This window comes from Caloenas nicobarica, chromosome 12 (assembly GCF_036013445.1).
Source record: "Caloenas nicobarica isolate bCalNic1 chromosome 12, bCalNic1.hap1, whole genome shotgun sequence".
Classification (NCBI taxonomy): domain Eukaryota; kingdom Metazoa; phylum Chordata; class Aves; order Columbiformes; family Columbidae; genus Caloenas; species Caloenas nicobarica.
This window is the reverse complement of record NC_088256.1, coordinates 11,399,542-11,419,055: the sequence shown is the minus strand read 5'-3', so window position 1 is coordinate 11,419,055 and position 19,514 is coordinate 11,399,542. Positions and strand designations below refer to the sequence as shown.

The following is a 19,514-nucleotide window of genomic DNA, read 5'->3' as shown; positions in this document are numbered from 1 at the left end:
GAGCATTTTTTTAGTTTTAGAGCAGTTCTTCTCTCCATGGATAGTCACCTCTCAAGGGTACTGTTTTTACTACAGCCTTTATGATTTTATATTACTTCATGCCACTCCAACTTGCTGGGTGTCGATGCGCAAGGCTTACTCCGGCCTTGCAAAAATTCAGTCTTATTTAGAAATATGTTTAGCTTATGGAAGACATTAAAGTCAAAAAGGAAAAAGAATTCTCACAGTGGAATTTGATTGTCACATTAATCTCAAAGCAAAAAATGTCTTTAAAAGGGCAAAGCCAATGAGAAATGTTTAAATCTGATTTATTAAATCTCCTAATAGCAATTATATCCAGTAAATTAACCCCCAAAAGTTTCTACTTGAAGTCAGTTATTTGTTATTTCTATCAGTTCCAGTATGAAAAATCTCAGATGAGTTCAGGGCTCGACTGCACTAAATACTTTGCTGAAGTAAACAGCCCCTGCCCCACAGTACTTCCAAACATAGGTTCCGATTCTAGAGAAATGCACGAACAAGTTTAGGAAATATGAGTATTCTCATTGAAAGGTATTTGTTTAAACTTAGGTTATGTGAAAATTCTGCCTTAGTTTTAGGCAGCTAGGCTAGGGGCCTAAAACAAGTGACTGGCCTTGTTAGAACATACATATAATCAATGGAGAGAAAGTGAGGTTCCTTCAGAGTGTAATTTAGATCACATATGTTAACAAATATAGCAATTTAGTTAGCACAGTCATCTCCTCCCATCTAAAATTGGATTACTCACAATGCAAAAATATTAAACTTTGCAGAAAGAGTGCCTCAATAAGCAAGCTTAACAAAAGGAAGGAGAAGATGGCATACACAAGCAGCACTATAATGGAAATTGTTGAAATGCTCTGTTGGTATTGCTTGTTTGGTAAACATTTGGCAAGTTTTGTTTGTACTTTTCTGCTCACTTTGTTTACTGAATGCTTTAGGAGGAAACTGAAAAAAATGGGGGGGGAGGGAAGAAGTTAAAGGACTAGGAAAGAAGGAAAGATAAGATACTCAAAAAAAAGTAGAAACAAACAGGAAAGAAGGATGTTGATACAAGCGAAGAAAGGAGAGAGGTTGGGCAAAGGTGTAATGTAAGTACACCGGGAAAAGAAGCAAATAACCCATCTAGCCAGTGTGTCCTGGCAGCTGCTGGGTGTGCATCTGTTAGACTCAACTCCTTTGTAGGAAATCTGTCTGACCACCTTTCGGGTCCACTTGTTTAGGGAGAAGAGATGCACAAACCTGGCAGTTCTTGTGTCAACTGACCTGGCTCAGGCGAAGGAGACAAGACCTGCCTGGTTCCCAGGACTGCGGGGTTTTTACTTTTACGCAACTGAGGTACCACATGGTGCTTCTGGAGGCTGCTTTACAATCAGGCGTGCGGAGAGGACCGATGCCATTGTATCTAAAACACAACTGACGCCGCACTCGAATCTGGCCATCAAAGCCACGACACCAAGACCTGCCGAGGGCGGACTGTGCCCCCTGTGCCCGGCCACAGCTGCCCCGTCCCGCCCGCGCGGCGCACGCTCCTCCGAGGGGCTTCGTTTGCTTTAGACCGGAATCCCCTGCGGTATCACCGCTGCCCCGCCGTCTGACCGCAGAGAAGTCACCACACCTTGTTGATCTCTCATTAAGTGGAAAGTCGGATTTGTTATTTGCCTAACGGAGACTTGCGCCGCTGCTCTCTCTCCCCGCCTCCCCCGATTTCTTTCAGCTGTGGCAGCACACAGGTGTTACCGCTCAGGAATCTACCAGAGCGCAACGACCGCTGAAACTACCTGGGAAAGGGGGACGGCGAGCGGGACCCAGCCTCGCCCTCCTCTCCCTCAGAGCGCCGCGGGATCCCCTCACGGTCCAGGGGCAGCCCACCGAAACTTTCCCACCCCGCGGCGCCCAGAGGGAGTTTTCGGGAGCCGGGAGAAGCGCGAACCGGGCGGGCTCCCCTCGCACACCCACCCGTCCGCGAAGCCGGCGCCGCCTCCCCCGCCGCAGCACCTCGCACCGGCCCGGCCGCCTCACGCCCCGCGGCCCAGGTGCTGCGGCCCGCCCCGCCCCGCTGCCCGGCAGCCACTCGCCGCGGCCGCGCTTGAGGCGGGCGGGGCGCATTGGCTGGAGGGCGCTGTCACTCTTCCTCCCCCCCCCCCCCTCGCGGCGCTGGGGAGGGGTCTGGGCGCGCGGCTGGCGGCGGCCGCTGCGTGTGGGAGGGCGGGCGCGCGGCGCTGTTTTTAGTAGTACCGCAAAGAGCGCGAGGGGAGTGCGCGCGCGGGGCGCGGGGCTGAGGCGAGCGGCGGGCAGCCGGGCCGGCCATGGCTGTCTCCGCGCCGCCCGTCATCGCCGCAACTTCCAGCGGCGGCGCGGGGGGCTCGGCGGGCTTGTTCCGGGCGGACCCGCTGTACTCCAGCCCCGCGGAGTCCCCGCGCCTCACCAACAGCCTCGTCAACAGTTTTCTCTCCGCCGGCAGCGGCGGGGCCGGCGCGGGCGGTGGCGGCGGCGGGGGCGGCGGCAACGAGTGTAAGATGGTCGACCTGCACGGGGTGAAGGTGGCCTCGTTCCTCGTGGAGGGGCAGGAGCTGATCTGCCTGCCGCAGGTCTTTGATCTCTTCCTCAAGCACCTGGTGGGAGGGCTGCACACGGTCTACACCAAGCTGAAGCGGCTGGATATATCGCCCGTGGTGTGCACGGTGGAGCAGGTCCGCATCCTGCGGGGGCTGGGGGCCATCCAGCCCGGCGTCAACCGCTGCAAGCTCATCACCAGGAAGGACTTCGAAACTTTGTACAACGACTGCACCAACGCGAGGTGAGCCGCAAAACTTTGCTCGTCCTCCGGCCGCTGGGGGCCGGCGGCCCGCGGGGAGCCGTGCCCGGGGTGGGGGGCGGCGGGTCCCGGCCCCTCCGCTCTCCCTGCGGTGTGCGGGGCCGGGAGGGGAGCCGCGGGGTGCGGGGGAGGTGAGCACCGCGGCGGTGCCCACACGGAAACTTGCCGGGGATCCTCCGGCCCCCGCGCCGGCCGGGACCGCCGGGCAGCGGGACCATTCCGTGCCCCGCTCTGCAGAGTTTTTCCCCCTAGCAGGGAAAGCGGATAGTTCCCGTATACACTTCTTTAAAAAAAACAAAAAACCAAAACAAACCCAAACTTTTCTCCGTTATTTTTTTCCGCTGAAAGTTTCAGTTCTCCGCAGGCTCCTTCGCTCCCCAGGGGGGCAGCGCAGGCTGCGGGGCGGCGCCAGCTCCCGGGGAGGCCGGTGGCTCCGGCAAACTGTTGCTCGGTGTCGCTCCGGAGCGATCGCGCGTCGGGCAGCGGAGCGGGCTGGGGCGGCCGCGGCCCCTGCCCTGTCGTGCTTAAATCGCTAAGCCCGGACCGGGTTGTATTCATGGGAGATCCCTGCTGGGTCATTCGTCGGTGGGGCGGTAATCCTGGCTTGTGACCTCATAGCTGCTGCCTTTAGAAATGATAATGATCTAATAACCACAAAAACCCTCTCGAGGCTTCATAGGAATACATAGTGGAGTGGGGTAGGATGGAGGGCAGGGTGCTCGGAGGTGACATGTCCAAGTTCAGCAGTTCGTGCGGTAGCTCCTCAGGAACGTCCGCGGTTCAGTCACTCCTGCTCCTGCCTGGCAGGAAACTTTCTGTACAGAGGTTGTTTCCGAGAGCTTAGAGCGTGAGATCTGACTTCCAGCATGAACATATTTAGTAACTTAGCTTTTTGTGCCACTATTTCCAGCTGGTGAGGACTGAACGTGTAGGGTAGTGTTTGGTTTTTTGTGTGTGTTTGTTTGTTGTTTTTTTTTTTGTTTCTTTCTTTGTTTTTTTTCTTAGCACGTTAAGTACACGCTAATTTGGGGCCTGATCCTGTTCTCGCTGCGGCGAGCCTAAGCAGGAGCAGGCCAGACATCCATTCTTGGATAGCAGTATTTGTTTTGTTTCAAATTATTTTATGTTAAAGGTGACATTTTAGACACGCTTGCACTCAATTCCTGGATATGTTTATTTGGAGTATGTGCTGTTGCTTGTGTTCTGTTTCTGTAACACCTTCTCCCGCTGCCTGTTTATTTCAATGTCGTGCACCTCTGTGACATCCCAACTGCTGCCTTACTAAGATGATGGTGTTATAAATAAGGTTTGAGACTAATGTATTTGAATAAAATCAATATAAGATTACTAAGGGACATATTTAATATGTAAATGACTCTCTGAAATGTTTCTGAAACTCAACTAGCGTGAAAGTTGACTGCTAAAGAAATATGTCTTTATTTCTGTGACCGTGCCAAAGTTTTTCCTTGGGGAAATCCGGGATCTGATTTGATGGTACAGTCTTTAGATGCAAACTGATGATTTCTGCTCTCTTACAACCAATGATTTAAGATCAAGAAATGCTGAAGTGTCAAATATTTAAAACTTGTATTTTATGACTTTTTTTTCCTCTGACAAAGACTTATGGCTGTGATAGGATGAGGGAATCAGTAATGCAAGGAGCAGCTGAGAAGGGAGGCTGGGAGAGCTGAGAGTGAGGAGCCGAGTGATGCTTTGAGAGGGTCTGAAAGGAGCAGGCGCTGGAACGAAGAGCTGGTCAAAGACTGAAGCGATGGCAAGAGCACTGCTGAGGGGGTTCTTGTAGGGCAGAAACAGGTTTGAATGGAGTCAGAGCTCTCAACTTGGAAAGTACATTCAACACGTGTGTAAGCACAAGCTCTCCCTGCCCAGTTATGAAAACACTATATATTTTTACCTGTTCAGGAACAGCAAATCCCTTTACCTTTCCCAAAATGTTTCTCATTTATTGAAACACAGCTCAGCCTTTGTTTATATCTCTTGGAATTGGTACTGGTTCGAATAACCTACTGATACCAATAACCTACTGATACCAATGTATTTCGCATTCACGGTTTCGGGTGTAGTGCATTATAAGTGTTATCAGCATATATGAAACTTTTCTCAAGTATTGTAACTTAAGAATGTTAATTGTATTCCATCATGCTATTTGAATGCTTAGTATGTTACTTACATTTTCTTTTTTCTTGAACGGCCCATACTTAATGGGAGCTAAGATTGGATAAAAATAGCGAAATACATGAGTGATCTAATTTTTGTTTGTTGTGAAGTGACTTGGGAAGCACTGCAAGTGCATGGTACCAGACAAATACAACACGGTAGAACTGTCACGGCTCTGCATGTAATATATAGGTTCTGTATCTGGGAATGAAAGTTGTGAAAAAATGTGATCTTTTAGAAGTTTTGTGTGTTATTCCACAGCATGGCTCAAGCATTACTTTCAACTCAGAATATTTTGTGTTGCTTTTGCAATATGTATTTTTTTAATTCATGGAGATTTATATATGTGTTTGAATACTGTAGAAATACTGCATTAAACTCAAGAGCTGCCAGAAAAAGCAAGAAGAAATACATATTGACTTTTACAAGCCAACTAATATTGAAAACAATATCTCCTATGCTAGTGTATACTTTTAATTATTTTTTAATTGGAATGTGAACCATCAATTTTATATAAAAAAAAGAAAAATTCTGCTTCTGCATATTCCGTTGCATTTTTTAATTGATCTTGTCTACAGAGCTCATAAGAGCCGCAGAGACATATACTTGTAAGTGAAAGTTTTGTGTACGTTTATGTTCTGTGTATGTAATACTAGTTACCTATGTCTAGCATCTTTGACCTTTGTATTTTTTTTGGACAGTATATGTATAATTTTCATTCACGTGTAAACAAAATGTTGCTAACTTTGTTGTAAGCCGTCATTGTTAGAAGATACTTAAATTATGGGCACATGCTTAATTTTAGTAGTAAAGTATAATGCTTACTTAAAGTAGAAAGTGATAACGAGATTTTTATTTTAAAATGAACTTTAAAACTGTAGTGAGAACACTTCCATGATGATAAATATATCAGTCCTTAAAATTAGAACTATTTGAGTATGATCATAACCTATTCTACAGGGTTTCTGTGTTTGGATGCTGTTGGCTACTGGAAAAGCATAATGTTGGTCTGGAGTATTCAGTGAAGAGTAAGAATACTTCCCACAAAACAGCATTTCAGTACGTGGCTTTTTTTGTGATTTAAAGTATCCAGTTAAGCTAATATTTTGTATTACTTTGGCTATTCACAAACAATAAAAGGCTTCATAAATGAATTTAAGCAGTAAATGCAGACATTTTATTTTATGAGATAATGAGGGTCTAGTCATGTTGTCTATTAAAAGCTACCCTATAGTCAGCAATACTCTGTCTTTTATTAGGAGAATGATGTCAAGATTATAATTAAAGCAATCCAGTCATGTAGCACTGCACAGAGCTTCCTTGTATATTGATTTTAATGTGGACATCTAATTATATAAACTTATTTGACTGTAAATATTTAGTATGCATTCAGAGTGGGCCAAACTTGTGAATTTTGGAGGTCATAGCATGTTAAAATAAAAACAATGAATAGTTTCTTCGTTTCCTTTTCTTCCTTGGAGAGGAGACTCACTTAAAACATTCTCGAGAGAGGTCACTAGCAGAGTGGATTCTGCTAGAGATGCAGAAAGGAATTTTTCCACTTTCTGAGCAGATTAATTATACTTTTGGAAAAATCTCTCTTTCTTTTTTGGACATATTGAAAGTCTATGCTTGTTCAAAACTACTGAAACACTTGAATATTTTCATCAGAAGCATATCTAATCTGGAGAAGCCTTGATTAAAATTCCCTTCTTTTTTCATGGCAATAGAGCTCCCCATTTGAAGTGTAACATGCTTTTCCTCCAAAATGAAGTATTTGTATGTTTCCTGCATGTGTATATGCATAATACATACGTAATTTTCTACTGAGACTTCTACAACTGAAAAATAACTGTGTTTTTGTAGCAAAGACAAAAAAGCTAAACAATTAGGTATTAATGATATTCTTGTTGCATATTCAAAAGGTCTTTGCAAGCATTTCTTCTCCTTTTTTTCTTTTCACCATTTCAACCTGCAGAACTCTTCACTGTCACTTCAAATCACACAATTCTACAAAGATAAAACAACATTTAAACTCATTTGCTTTGGGAGGGAAATTGAGCATTTGCACCCAATAAGCCTGATTGTGGAACTGCATGCAAATTGTGTTTTGATTTATCTCTTTTGCACTTTTTTCCATTTGAATTGATCTTGCATTAATTTTGCCAAGCGGCTCTGTGAGGCTGCAGATGTTGCCCTGTGTTTAATAAATCAATGAGACAGATCTGAATGAATCACTTCAGATGGATTCTCTGCTCGGTTTGATGTCTAGATGTTATTCTTAGCTTGTTATCATGACAGATGCATTAATGTTCCCATACACTGCCAGCAATGTCAAAGAGATTGAAGCTTTTAAAGTGGCGGTATCCCCTTTTCCCCCTTCAGTTGGAATAACTAAATTGCCTTTAGGAATAGGTCAAAATAGAAATTCAATTGTGGCATTTTTCTTGTGAGGAAGATGCTAAACTTCTGATCCTATTATAACACAAAGTCAGACAAATACAGTTTCATACAGAATGATTAATTATTCCAAAATAGTGGAGATCAATATTAAAATCTAAACATAGGATAGCTCTTTAATAGAGTAACCACTTTCTCAACATTAATATTTCATTGTAATAGGAATGATCCGAATAAATAATATAAGAGGAGAACATGTTAAAAGTGTTGCTATAAATAGAGTATCATTGTGTCCAAATTGATTACAGACTGAAGTAAGGCTTTTTCTCCATTTTCGTTTTTATTATTTTATTTCAAAGTGAAGTGTGTCTGGATTCAACATCTGTTAGATTTAGAATAGGAAAACATGTTTATAATGTTTCTGTTGTTACTTACCACTTAGAGCCAGATATGTTAGAAAAGTTGTTGATCACCGTTAATTTCTGATCTGAATAGTCTGGTATCCATTATCTTGGAGCAGAACCTGCGGAACACAAATCATGAAAGAGGCTGGAATGTGTCTTTGTGGAATGGTTTTAAAAGATTGTACAAAGTGTAGGGTACTCTGCCATGAATAATGAAGATCTATTTCCCAAGTAGGCTACGCACAGTTTTTATTGGCTTTTATTCCGCAGTGTTTATTAAATCACTTGTGGTCTTCCTTGTTTTTCTTTAGAAGATAAAATAGTATTTTGTGATTTGCTTCAATCATTTTGTTAAACTTGATCTCTTTCTCTATGACACTTTATTTTAAAGTTAAAAATTATTGCGAATGCTCCTTTTCCTAATTCCTCAAACAGAACTTTGACTTCTTGTCATTAAGGCAATAAATTGGAGAAACTGGCTGTAACAGATCTAGATTTATTTTGGCATTCTTGGTGTTCTTGCTCCAGTAGTTCCAATTTGATAAAGGAAACAATATATGTAATAGAAATTCACAGTTTATTCAAATGAGTTTAAGCTTTAGCATTGTTATTTGCCTTTCTTTCACCAATACATCAATGCGTGGCAATAGCATTATACTTAGCCTCCAGAAGTGACCAGCTCTGTAGAAGGGAAATTATTCTCACACTGGGGCTACGGTTGGACACGCAGGCTCTGTTTGTGTCTGTGCATTTGTTTTAAAGGCAGGTGAAAAACAGCTTGGATAGAACCGAGGAGCACAGCAAAAATCACTGAATTAGAAAATCATGTTTTGTTGTATGGCAGTGGCCTTAGACCGAGAAACTAGTATCTACCTGCCTTGGAAATTTTGCAGAAAATGTTTAAGACGAGTATTCTGAGATGTTTTGAAGAATTGTATCTTGTTTATGCCATCACTTACAGGCTGGAATTCACATCCTGTAAGAGCTGTTTGTCAGTATCAGTATTAAAAAGGTGTTGAAATATGGGCAATAAAGTGCCCGTTTTGCTTTTGCTGAGGTGAACCTCCTTTTCATGCCAGTGGAAGTTTGCCAGAACAACGGCAAAGAACTTATAAATATTTCTAACATCTGAGCCCTTCCTGTTAAGAGACGGGACATATTTGCTTAAAACCTTCATTTGAAAGAATTACATGTTTATGGTGTTTTCAAACAGGCATTACATATTTGGGTCTGATCTTGTTCTCGCTGAATGTGGGATCTTTAATCTTTTCCGTGCCTGTTCCAGAAAGAGTCATTTTGGATTTTTTGAAGTTACGAACAAAATTATCCAAAACCTTACTTTAATATACCTAGAAAGTTTCCATCTAGTTTCTTTTATAAGTTCTTCATGTCATTATCAGTGTAATAAAACCCTGTAGGTGTATGGAAATGCAGCATTTTAATGATTATTTACGTAAACTACACTAACAGCAAAAAGAAACATAATGAGGATACTTTAGAGTTATTGCCATTGGTGACGTGTTGCTTTGGTGCAAGCTAAGGGAAGACTTTTATATGTTACGATTAAATGTGCATTACCAAGCACAAGTACATTAGTCAGTAATGATTCTTAGTGATTTAGATTTATCCTGCGTGATATTAGAACTGTCCCCTGGGGCTACACGCTTTTGATCTTTGTTCCCTCTTGGTAAAACATGGTTATCCAAAGTGACTTAGTAATAGGGTTTCCCCTCTCCTCCTGTTCTACGACCTGTAAGAAACACCAATACCCATTAACGAATGTACTTTGATACCTGCCCAGAAGGTTCCAATATCCAAATCCTGTAAAACAGAAATTTGTTTGCTTTCCTTTCTTTTTGCTGGCACATCTATGTTGTTGTTTTGTGTACAGATAGAAAGTTTGTCACCAGCAAGTGTGGGGAGATTATATTTCCTCGTCAGTACCATCTTGACCTGCTAAGCCTGTTTTCCTCATTAAAATATATTGTATCAGAGCCTTTCTTGACTCAAATACCACTTCCCAAAAAATAAGAACCAAAACAAATAAGTAGTGCTTGCTTTATTATTGTACAGTGGCTTAAAGTGTAATGTTTAGCAGTGTGTATTGTTGTGTGTATGTTAAGGTATAAAATGTTCGATTGCAATTGTGTGTGATCTTATCAAGTTTCTGGAAATTGATATCTGGTAACAGCATTTAACCTACATCTAGTCTATCTGCTATTTATGTGATGGGTTAAAAAGAAAAAGTAGTATCGATCTGTCACTGGATTAAAGTTTGAAATCGGCAACAGCATGAGCACAAAAGGCTTTTTTTATGATTTCTCAGCTTGCCATTGATCTACCAGTTTTATTGCATTCATTATTTATTAAAAGAATTTGCAAGCTAAACATAACGTTAAGCTAGTTTGCACACAGGGACTGCACTTAGGAAATTGAATGGAAATTGCATTAGAGATGAACATCTGTGCTATTTTTCCACTCGTGTGTTTATGGGTTTGTATAAAAGGTGTATTGGATTAACAGTTATAACCATTATAGCTTGCAGCAGTATGTTAGATCCTGAAGCATTTAGTAGTTATTTAGGAGGGAGACTCTTTTTACTTATACTAAAAAGTATGGTAATGCTATCACAAACTGTTTTTATTGGATTATTCTTTATTAATGGACTTTTTACTAGTAATATGTAAAACTTGAGGTATATAGCTACTTTATGCATGTGTTCTATTATCTATGCTACATAAGGCTCCATTAATATTGTCATTAATTGAAGGTTTCTAGTGACAGTATTAGTTAAGGATTTGGCACATAGACAGCAAAGTATTTAAATGAAATGTGTTTTATGATATACAATAGGAATACAAGTATTGAAAAGATCCTTCATATATGTTCCTTCAAATTTTTCCCAGCAATTCTTGGTAGTTTTCTGTCCTACTTGAGCTAGGTAGCTTCTGGCATGTATCATATCAGTGAATCAGGTGAAAATCTGAAATATTTTGAAATCTTTTCCCACTTCAGCTCACCAGTTCAGTTGCCCTCAACAGTAGCTGTAGTTGTGCATGACATATGGAGTGTAGGGTAGACCTAGAACTTTGGGGTTATCTCCTGTAATGATTTTGGATTTTTTTTTTTTTTTGATTGAGCTGCTTCTATGAAATAGATTATTTTGCTTGAATACCTGATAGTTAAAGAATTATTTTATGGGCTTTGGGTGAAAAGTATATTTTTAGAATCAAGATGTTATCTATTGTATATGGTCCAAAAGCACGTGCAGTCTAGTTTGTTTATGACTAGAATGTACTGAAATATATGGTGTTTTGCGTCATCAGTGCACTTTCCTTTCAGCAGTTCTATTTAGGACTCAACCTGATGCATCTCACGAGCTTGTAAGACCCTTAAGGGTTTCCTGTGCTAAGGAGCAGAAATGTTCTTCATACTACAAGGTTGTCCTTACTCTCTTGAATGCCACCTCTACACTGTTTTTTTTGTATGTTTTCCTCTGGTAGGATGAACCCCTTGAAGTCCTAATAGCATTTTGAACAGCAGTAGCTCTGATTTTTAGTTGAAAGAATCTTGATACTATTTTTCCACATAATTTTGCACTCACTGTTATTAGTCTTCCTTGCTGCTGTTCTCAGCCGTACACTCCTGTGATCACAATTTTCATATTATAGCAGACAACACATTTCAGCTACCCTTTAAATAAAACTGGAGATTAGATTTAATATGGGATTTATGTAATTAATATATAATACACACACACATTGATATATATTCACACACATAATGCAATTTAATCTAAATTTCTAGATTATTCCAAAGCCTCTTTCCCAAACCATGGAAACTAACTTTGATTTTTGGAAAATTTTATCAACATATTTATAGAGATTTTCGAATAATCCAGAAATTTGGTTTAAATTGCATTTGCTATAGAGACAAACTCAATTTCCTAAATGAACTTATATTGCCATATTCTCAACATTCTCAGCATGTAGTTTTATTTCTGTCCAATCTGTGGCAAGACAAATTTTAGCTTGGGATGCCCTCATGGTGCTTTCAGTCAACAGAACATCGAGTCATTTTTCTCTCCTGTTTCCAAACCTGTATGGACAGTGGAATTAAACCAGAACACTTTATTTTAAAAGTTAATCAAAATTATTTCACACTGCGTTTTTATGGAGTTCCAAATCTAGGAATATTTGTATATTTGTAATTAAAAAAAAAAGGTGGCTGTGAGAAAGCCCTTAGCACAGACGTTGTGCCAGTAGGGGGATTTAGTTACTTGCATGTTACAGTAATTTAAGAATTGCTAATTAAGGTCAAGCTAGTTTAAAGAAAAAATATTTTGAGTTTCATTTAGAACTTCTAATCAGTATATTTAAGATATTATGCATTATGCTTTTTCTTACACATGTAACAGTTGCTTTTGCCTAGTACAAGTTTTATGTGTTAGCAAATAGACTGTTTTTATAACCGTTAATCAGAAAATGTCCGCAGTCTGTGAAATGATATCCCTGTTGTTTTTTGCAAAGTTGATAAAGGCACCTCAGTTCACTGCTGCAGGTCCCTGGAGCCACCTCTTCTTGTCCTTTGTGCTTTTAAATGTTGTTGTGTGCTGACAGAGGGCAATTTTCTAAAAAGATGCTGAGATAATACTGAAAAATAGAAGTAGGAAAAAATGTCAGGTCTTTCCAATGGGACTTAAAAGACATGTAGAAAAACAAACAACGACCAAACGAATACCAAAGCAAAACCAACAAACCAAACACTGACAAACCAAACAAAAAAACCCCAAAAGATCCCAAACAAAACCAAAACCAGCAACAAAAAGCCAAACAGAGCAAGGCAGTGAAATGCTGCCAGTTAGCAAACAGCAGAATGTGAATGCCGGAACAGGACCTGAGGTACTGAACTCAGAATTATGTTTTCTCTGTTGCATGAACTTGTTATTGAAATATGTATTTGTAGGCCTATGGAGAGTTGTTGGTTTTTTTTGTAGGCTTGTAAGGCCCTATTTGGTGTTTTATATGACAGTTCATGCATTGATAGGTGACTTCTGAAAATACCACGAGTTGAGCATCTCATCATTCAGAAATCACTTGTACCTGCTGCAGGGTTGTTCTGACTGTTGCGTGGAGCACTAGGACACATAGGGAGGGGACCTTTTGGTGCAGCTCATGCTTTTGTGGGGAGAGTTGCTGGATGTGCTGTATGTATTATATATAATACCTTGTGCTTCCTGCTGTGTTCCTCGTCTGTGGCTTTGGGCTGCGCTGGTGGAAGGGGTGATGCATCGATTGCAGTTTCCCCAGCCTGGGCGCATCTTTTAGAAAGAGCCCTCGGAAGAGGTTTGGCCAGAGTGATTACTGCAACACGCTGCAAACCTCATGCTCCCTCAGAAGTGCTTGGGGAGGTGAGGTGATCCTGCAATCCTACCGTAGAACTGAGATTTCTTGTCTCTGATCAGAACCATAGTCACTCACTTCTTTCTGCTCCATTTTTATCGTTTGCCTTATTTGTTGCACGACTGATTTTTTTGGTTCAAACAAATCTGTTTCTTCCTGTTGGAACTGAAGAAGGTTTCTGTCTTGCAATTTCATAAAATACTTTTCTCTTCCATGTGAAGCTAGAGGGATTTTGGATCATCCACTTATCTTGTCTTTTTTAATATGCATTCTTCAAAATTTTAGTACCTCCCCCAACAAGCAGTCCTCTAATAAACTGTTTGTCCCATCATCTTACTTTATTCATCCTTGAAAGTTTATGATTTTAGCTTTTAATCTTACTGACTGAAAAATTTAACCCTTTATTATACTGTGAGAATCTGTATTCATGTTAGTGTGGAAACAGAACAAAAAATATTTGTGATATATTTATTATAGGCATCTTTATTAAGTAATGCAGTGACTGTTGTAGAGTAGTTCAGAGTATGCCAGTAGATTGCTAAATACATTTTAAGAACTCGTGTTCTCTGAATAAAGATAAGCCTTACACTGGTTCTCATGCTGCTGTATTCTGATCCAGATAGAAACTCTTTATAAGAACTTTTTTTTAACTGTTCATGTGATGTTTATGATAGTACAAACTCTATATTTTTGTTGTTTTTTCCAAACTTGGCTATTAACAGAAAGTTACATGTCCAGCAGGGTTGGGCATCTCTGCCTAACCCAAGTCAGAGATTTAGTTGACTAGCACTGCCTTTCATTTAAATGATGGCTTGTATTAGAGTCTGAATGATTTTTGTTTTTACATTCCATCCATAAGTGTAGTTAGAAAGATCTTGTTGCATTGGCTTCTCCTAACCTACAGAAAGTTTCTGTGTAGATACTTTTCTCATGTTTGTCGGCCAAACAAAAGTGGGAACCTTGGTTGCTAGTTGTCCTCTACCTGTCACGGAAGGTGTGTGAATGTATTCATCCTCCCAGTGCCTCCCAGCTCGCCGAGATGGGGGGACGATCTCAGAAGGAGATGTGGGTATTGTCCTGCAGTGTTAGGTAGTCATAGGTGCTGTATCCATCTGCTTTCTAGGGGGGAAAAAATATATGAAGGAACATGACACACCACATCTTACGCCCATCTGCTGCTGGCTCACAGTGAAGTCATGTCTCTCAAAGTGTAAACCCTTAGTAGGAGTTGGCTGTTGATTTACAGGGAGAAGAAAGGAGGAACGGGGAGGCTGAGCTGTCAGATGCAGTGTGTTTGGGATCCCTGGGCACTGGAAGGACTGCAGATATTCTGCTTGCACAGTGCGGTACTTCAGCAGCTGCACAGGCAGGTAGGGGAGGCCAAGCAAGGCTGAAGTTGCTGTGTGTTGTGTGCAATGGGCTGATGTGACCAGACTATGTCGGAGTCCCTGCAAGAGAGTCGATGATCTCTGCACTGCATGCACAGGATGCTGAATTTATTGCAGAATTTCTTGCTGGGCCTGTTTTGTGATTATCTTTCCCCCCTGCTGCCCCGGAATTTCTCTTTGACACCTTCAGGTACTTGTGGCTACACAGCATCATCTTTCCTCTCTCATCTAGATGGATCTGTCATTGACAATAACTAAATGCATGAATAGCGTTCTGTTGTAGACAGCAATTGCAGGTTTCATTTGTTGTGTTGAATAGCCATCGAGTTGCCTTTCAAGTTTTAAAAAAGTCTTTTGAGTTTAAAAAGTTCCTTAAGATATTCTTGACCCTATTTTTTTGATAACCTCTAAACACCTATTTTGGTGGAAGTTTTTAGTTTGCTTGTTTGGAGGGGTTTTGATGCTGCTGTTCATTTTCCTGCTTTCTGATCAGAAGCTCTTTTTTAGCATCTTATGCACACGATGTAGTTTATCTGATGATGTCACATTGTCTCCAAAATAATCCCCCTTGATGTCTAGCCTGATGAGAATTTGAGTGATAGTAAACAAATATACAGACAGTAAGTAGTCAAAGAACATTTTTATTTAAGTGCTTAGGATGATTGCTTAGTTCTGTTATATGACTGTGGGCAAAATTGGAAACTTCCTTTTCCTGCTGTTGATTTTAATGCCCTGTTCTGAAATCCTGGTTTCAACCGCCCTTTTTCAGAGCAGAGAGTCTTTCTGTTCAATTTGTTGTGTCACTTGGAGGGATGCTGTTGAGGGTCTTAAAACATAGATGGCGTTGGTCAGAAACTGAGTCATGGGACAGAAAGAAAAAGTAAGCGGGTTTAGCACTGAAGGTATTTTAAGTGTTAATAAGTCAAAGAATGTGTTAATGCTTGACTGTAAGCTTTCTATGCAACACTGTGGAGGAGACTGAATGAACATGGAGGCTTTGGATCTCATGTGAAGGAGGAGATTGCTTTGTCCTCTTGACCTCATTGCAGATGAAACTCTGCAATGGAACCATTGCAGAACTAGAGTCTTTCAATTGATTTCAGTGGGTTTGGATCAGGAGCACAGAAAACAATCAAAGCTAAATGCATATCCATGAATGGATCTCTAAATCACTTTGGTCCACACCAGGAAAGATTTTGTGTCAATTTGGAAGTGGAATAATGAATGGGTCCCTCAGAAATCAGTTGTATCCCCTACATATTTAGCTAATATCTTATTTGGATAGATTTTAATTACTCTCTTTATCTCCATATGCTCATATAGAAAATAAACATAGAGGAAGTGTGCAGTGGAACCCCAAGACATTTGGGTAGAGAATGTCTCTTCTTTTTTTTTTTTTTTTTTTTTTTTAAATTCTTCTGAGGAAAGGCACTACACGGGCTAGAAGTAGTGAGAGTCAATAAATGTATGTTTGCATTGCCTGTTAAACTCTTGCCAAAAATAGTGGATTACAGGGTGTTTGTGCAAATTCATACAGGAATTTTCACGCTTCCCAGTGTAGAAAGTGCTTATCAATGGTGATAAATAGAAAATATTTTTCATAGAGTGAATACTATAAACTTGTTATGGTAGCCTTGTTACTGTGTATATGTTGTACGTTGCTGATATTCAGAAATCCTTACTTAGTCTCAAATACGTGAAATATGATTATGCTGAATCTTGATTATTTTTAATCAAGGGAGGATTGAATATTCTAAATGGAGGTGACTGCATGTAAAGAGGGGTGGAGAAGATATTTTATGCACCTTAACAGTTTAAAAAGTAGGAAACTGATAATTATAATGTACTTAATAAGCATGCACACTTCATGAAGTTATCATAGATAGCATCCTGGCTATTTAGTCAACTCTTGATTTATTCTTGCAGGTAGAATTCAGAAAAGTCTTGATTTTTCATAGCTATTGATTCAAGTTCTTGGCTATATTAAAATCAGTTTGTTCTTTTATAACTTTTCAACTGAAAATTATTTCAGCAGATTATTGGAAAACTAGTATCTAAGAAACTTTAGTTCTGTGCCAGGCCTATTGATTCTGTGTTTCAAAGCAGTGGCAGTCTCGCAGAATACAAGGGATTGTTCATTAATGGTATTCACTAATATAGGCAGAAAAACTCTGACCGTTCTTAAGCTGAGGCTGAAAACACAAAGGAAGGGTAAACCACCGAGCATCTCTATTTCTGAATACTGTACAAGCTTAAATCGTGATCAGTGAGTAGTACTTTACACATGCACCTGATTTTTTGGGGGGAAATCCTATGCACTTTCTGAAGGGGAATGGCAGTTGGTGGACTATTTATTACTCATTCTGGTTTTGGTGGAAGATTTGGCCTTGTATGTCATTTAGACTTTGTGACACATGTAGCCTCCTAGGGCCTAATGACTTGTCTGCAGATGAGCTGTTATTTATTACAGTCATGTAGAATAAAATTGATTGTCTTCTAAAATTAATTTTTCATTTGCCTCCAGCTCTGCTTTAATAGAGGACACACAGTTGCCTGTTTGCAGAAATACTGTTTAATCACATTAATATCTCAGCCCCCCAGGCCGGTGAAGATAATTGTACAAACGAACAGCAAAATCTGTATCTTTAACTTCTTTTTATGATTAAATTATGCAAATGACTTATCTCCTGCCCTTCCAAGCACTAATCATCTAATTAGGAATGATGTGTTAAAGGGGTGGTTTTGAATCAGGAGAAGGGGAGAATGGAGGAAGCAGAAAATGGGACCTGACAATGAAACTGCGGAAGTTGCTTTAGTGGTACAAGATAAATATGTGTATTTGTTCAAAAAGCAGTAATAAAGGCTTGTTGTGCTATTTCTAGTCTTGCTTTAGTGATTTTTTTCATAAGAGGATAATTCTTATGTCTGATCTTTGCCCATAATTTTCCATATTAACTTTAAATTCAATTATTAAGGTTCAAGAATTGAGTCACTGGGTACTTTCTCTTCCAGTTCTCATAAACAAAGTCATGCAAGTGTCTCTATTTGGCTTCATTAGTACTATGGTTTGAAAAACAAAATACATGTATTTGTAGGTTGTGTTTTCTACAGATTTGGTAAATGCCAAATGTTTATGACACAACAGTTTTGAAATTTGAGGGACATGTTGCTTGCAACATCTTCCTTTTTCATTAAAGATCCTCAGCTTCCCTGCCTGTATGTATGGCTTGTGCTTGTGTGCCATGTATGCTTATGCATATACATACGTACACACACAGGGGTTTGCTGATATAATCTGAGATGAGTTTAATAACTTCCCCAGGAAGGTGGGAAACACTGTTTTATAAAGGTAAGTATCCTACATAAATACTGAGAAGCTGAAAACAATGGTGTCAAAATAATATCTTTATTAGTGATTAGGTGTGTGTCATAGGGATTTAAGAAGAAATAATCTCGCACAAATCCGAAAGTAGTTAAAATGATGACTGTGGTAGATAATCTGACTTTTCTTTGATTTTGGTGGTGCAACATAAAGAATGCAAGTTCTGACACTGCTTAAATTTGTCCGACACAGATGTAAGTTTCTGATGGAATCTTTTCATAAGCACTTTAGGGATGAGGAGGTTGCATATTTTTTTTCTGTACCTTCAAGCAATATGATTGAATTAAATCAGTTCACATCTATCTTTACATGTATTTTCATCACTATCACCCCAAAATTCTTCACAAAACGAAAGATGAGAAGAGCTTGTTGAAGAACTCTTACACAAAATATTTGTACTGCTGTAATCTGTAGTCTGTATTTACCAAATATTACGTATACGCAAATTGGAAGGAAGTGGTCTGCAGTAAGGATTCAGATCTCTCTTTTCTATGTCTGCGCATGCTCAGGTGTTTATCTAGTTGCTCATGCGGATGTTTTTCTTATCTCTGTACTGGGCAGTTTTCACTGAGTAATCGTATGTCATGACAGATGATAGATTCTCAAATCATTTTATGAATTAAGTTTTTGGTTTTGCAAGAAGTTGAACTAGAAAGAATTCTTGTAAGACTTCATGATTGATAGATACTGTAGTGGAGCCATCTCATGATTTTTCTTTGGGTGTTTGTGTTCAGAAGGTATTTAAGTACATTCCTTCGAATTTCTCCTCTTGGTGGGTTAAGTGTTGGACTTAGAATTGCTGATTCTCTATGGTGAGATATGTAATGGTCCCTAAAAAAAATCTAGCAGCCTTTCTTAACACAGTGTCCAACAGTAACACTTAATCAAGTTGTGAAGTCTCTTAAATGTGAGAGATTTTTAGCCAATCTGACCTCTCTGCACATTCTCAAAACTGCTTACTACCCATGCATGGCATATTGAGAAAAGTTGAATGTGTTTCAATTAGAATTACTAATTGATCTTGTACTTTATAAGCAAAAGGATTTTACCCAAGTAAAAGGGAGGAAAACTGATACATATTACTTTTTCTTCTTTTTTTGATTTTTCTTTGTTTTATAATAATACATGGAATAACCCATCCTAAGCTATGTTGGTGCTGAAAAATGGGACAGCCGAACTGGGCATTCAGTTTGCATGAGTGGTGAATATTTTGAAGGAGAGTCCATTGCAAGGCCCTAATTTTCTGTGTTCTCATCTTGCGTTATTTTTGCTTTTCATTCTGTGGCAGTGATTCTTCACGTTAATGAGACGATGGGTGGTCTTATGCAGATGGTAGTTTCCAGGTGAGTATTTAGGGGAAGGGGGATGTTGCTACATAAATTCATGCGACTGTAAAAAGGATTTGCTTCATATACTGTTGGTACCTCCTGGAATGCTAACTGCTTTTGAGGAGGGTGTTCTTAACCTGTGTGGGATGTACTGTCTTTACCTTTATGGGCATATATGTTCCTCCAATATGTG

The 19,514-nt window shown here is 40.0% G+C and overlaps 1 protein-coding gene across 3 annotated transcripts in view; it reads left to right on the top strand.

The window, feature by feature from the left end:
* The first annotated feature begins 2,300 nt into the window (after nucleotides 1-2,300).
* Nucleotides 2,301-19,514, top strand: part of DACH2 (dachshund family transcription factor 2) — a 259,072-nt gene continuing 241,858 nt past the window's right edge. For all 3 annotated transcript variants that reach the window (XM_065643287.1, XM_065643288.1, XM_065643286.1), the window contains exon 1: nucleotides 2,301-2,821. In XM_065643287.1, coding sequence (XP_065499359.1) covers nucleotides 2,331-2,821 — 491 coding nt within the window. In that variant the 5' untranslated portion in view covers nucleotides 2,301-2,330. The remainder of the gene's footprint in view (nucleotides 2,822-19,514) is intronic.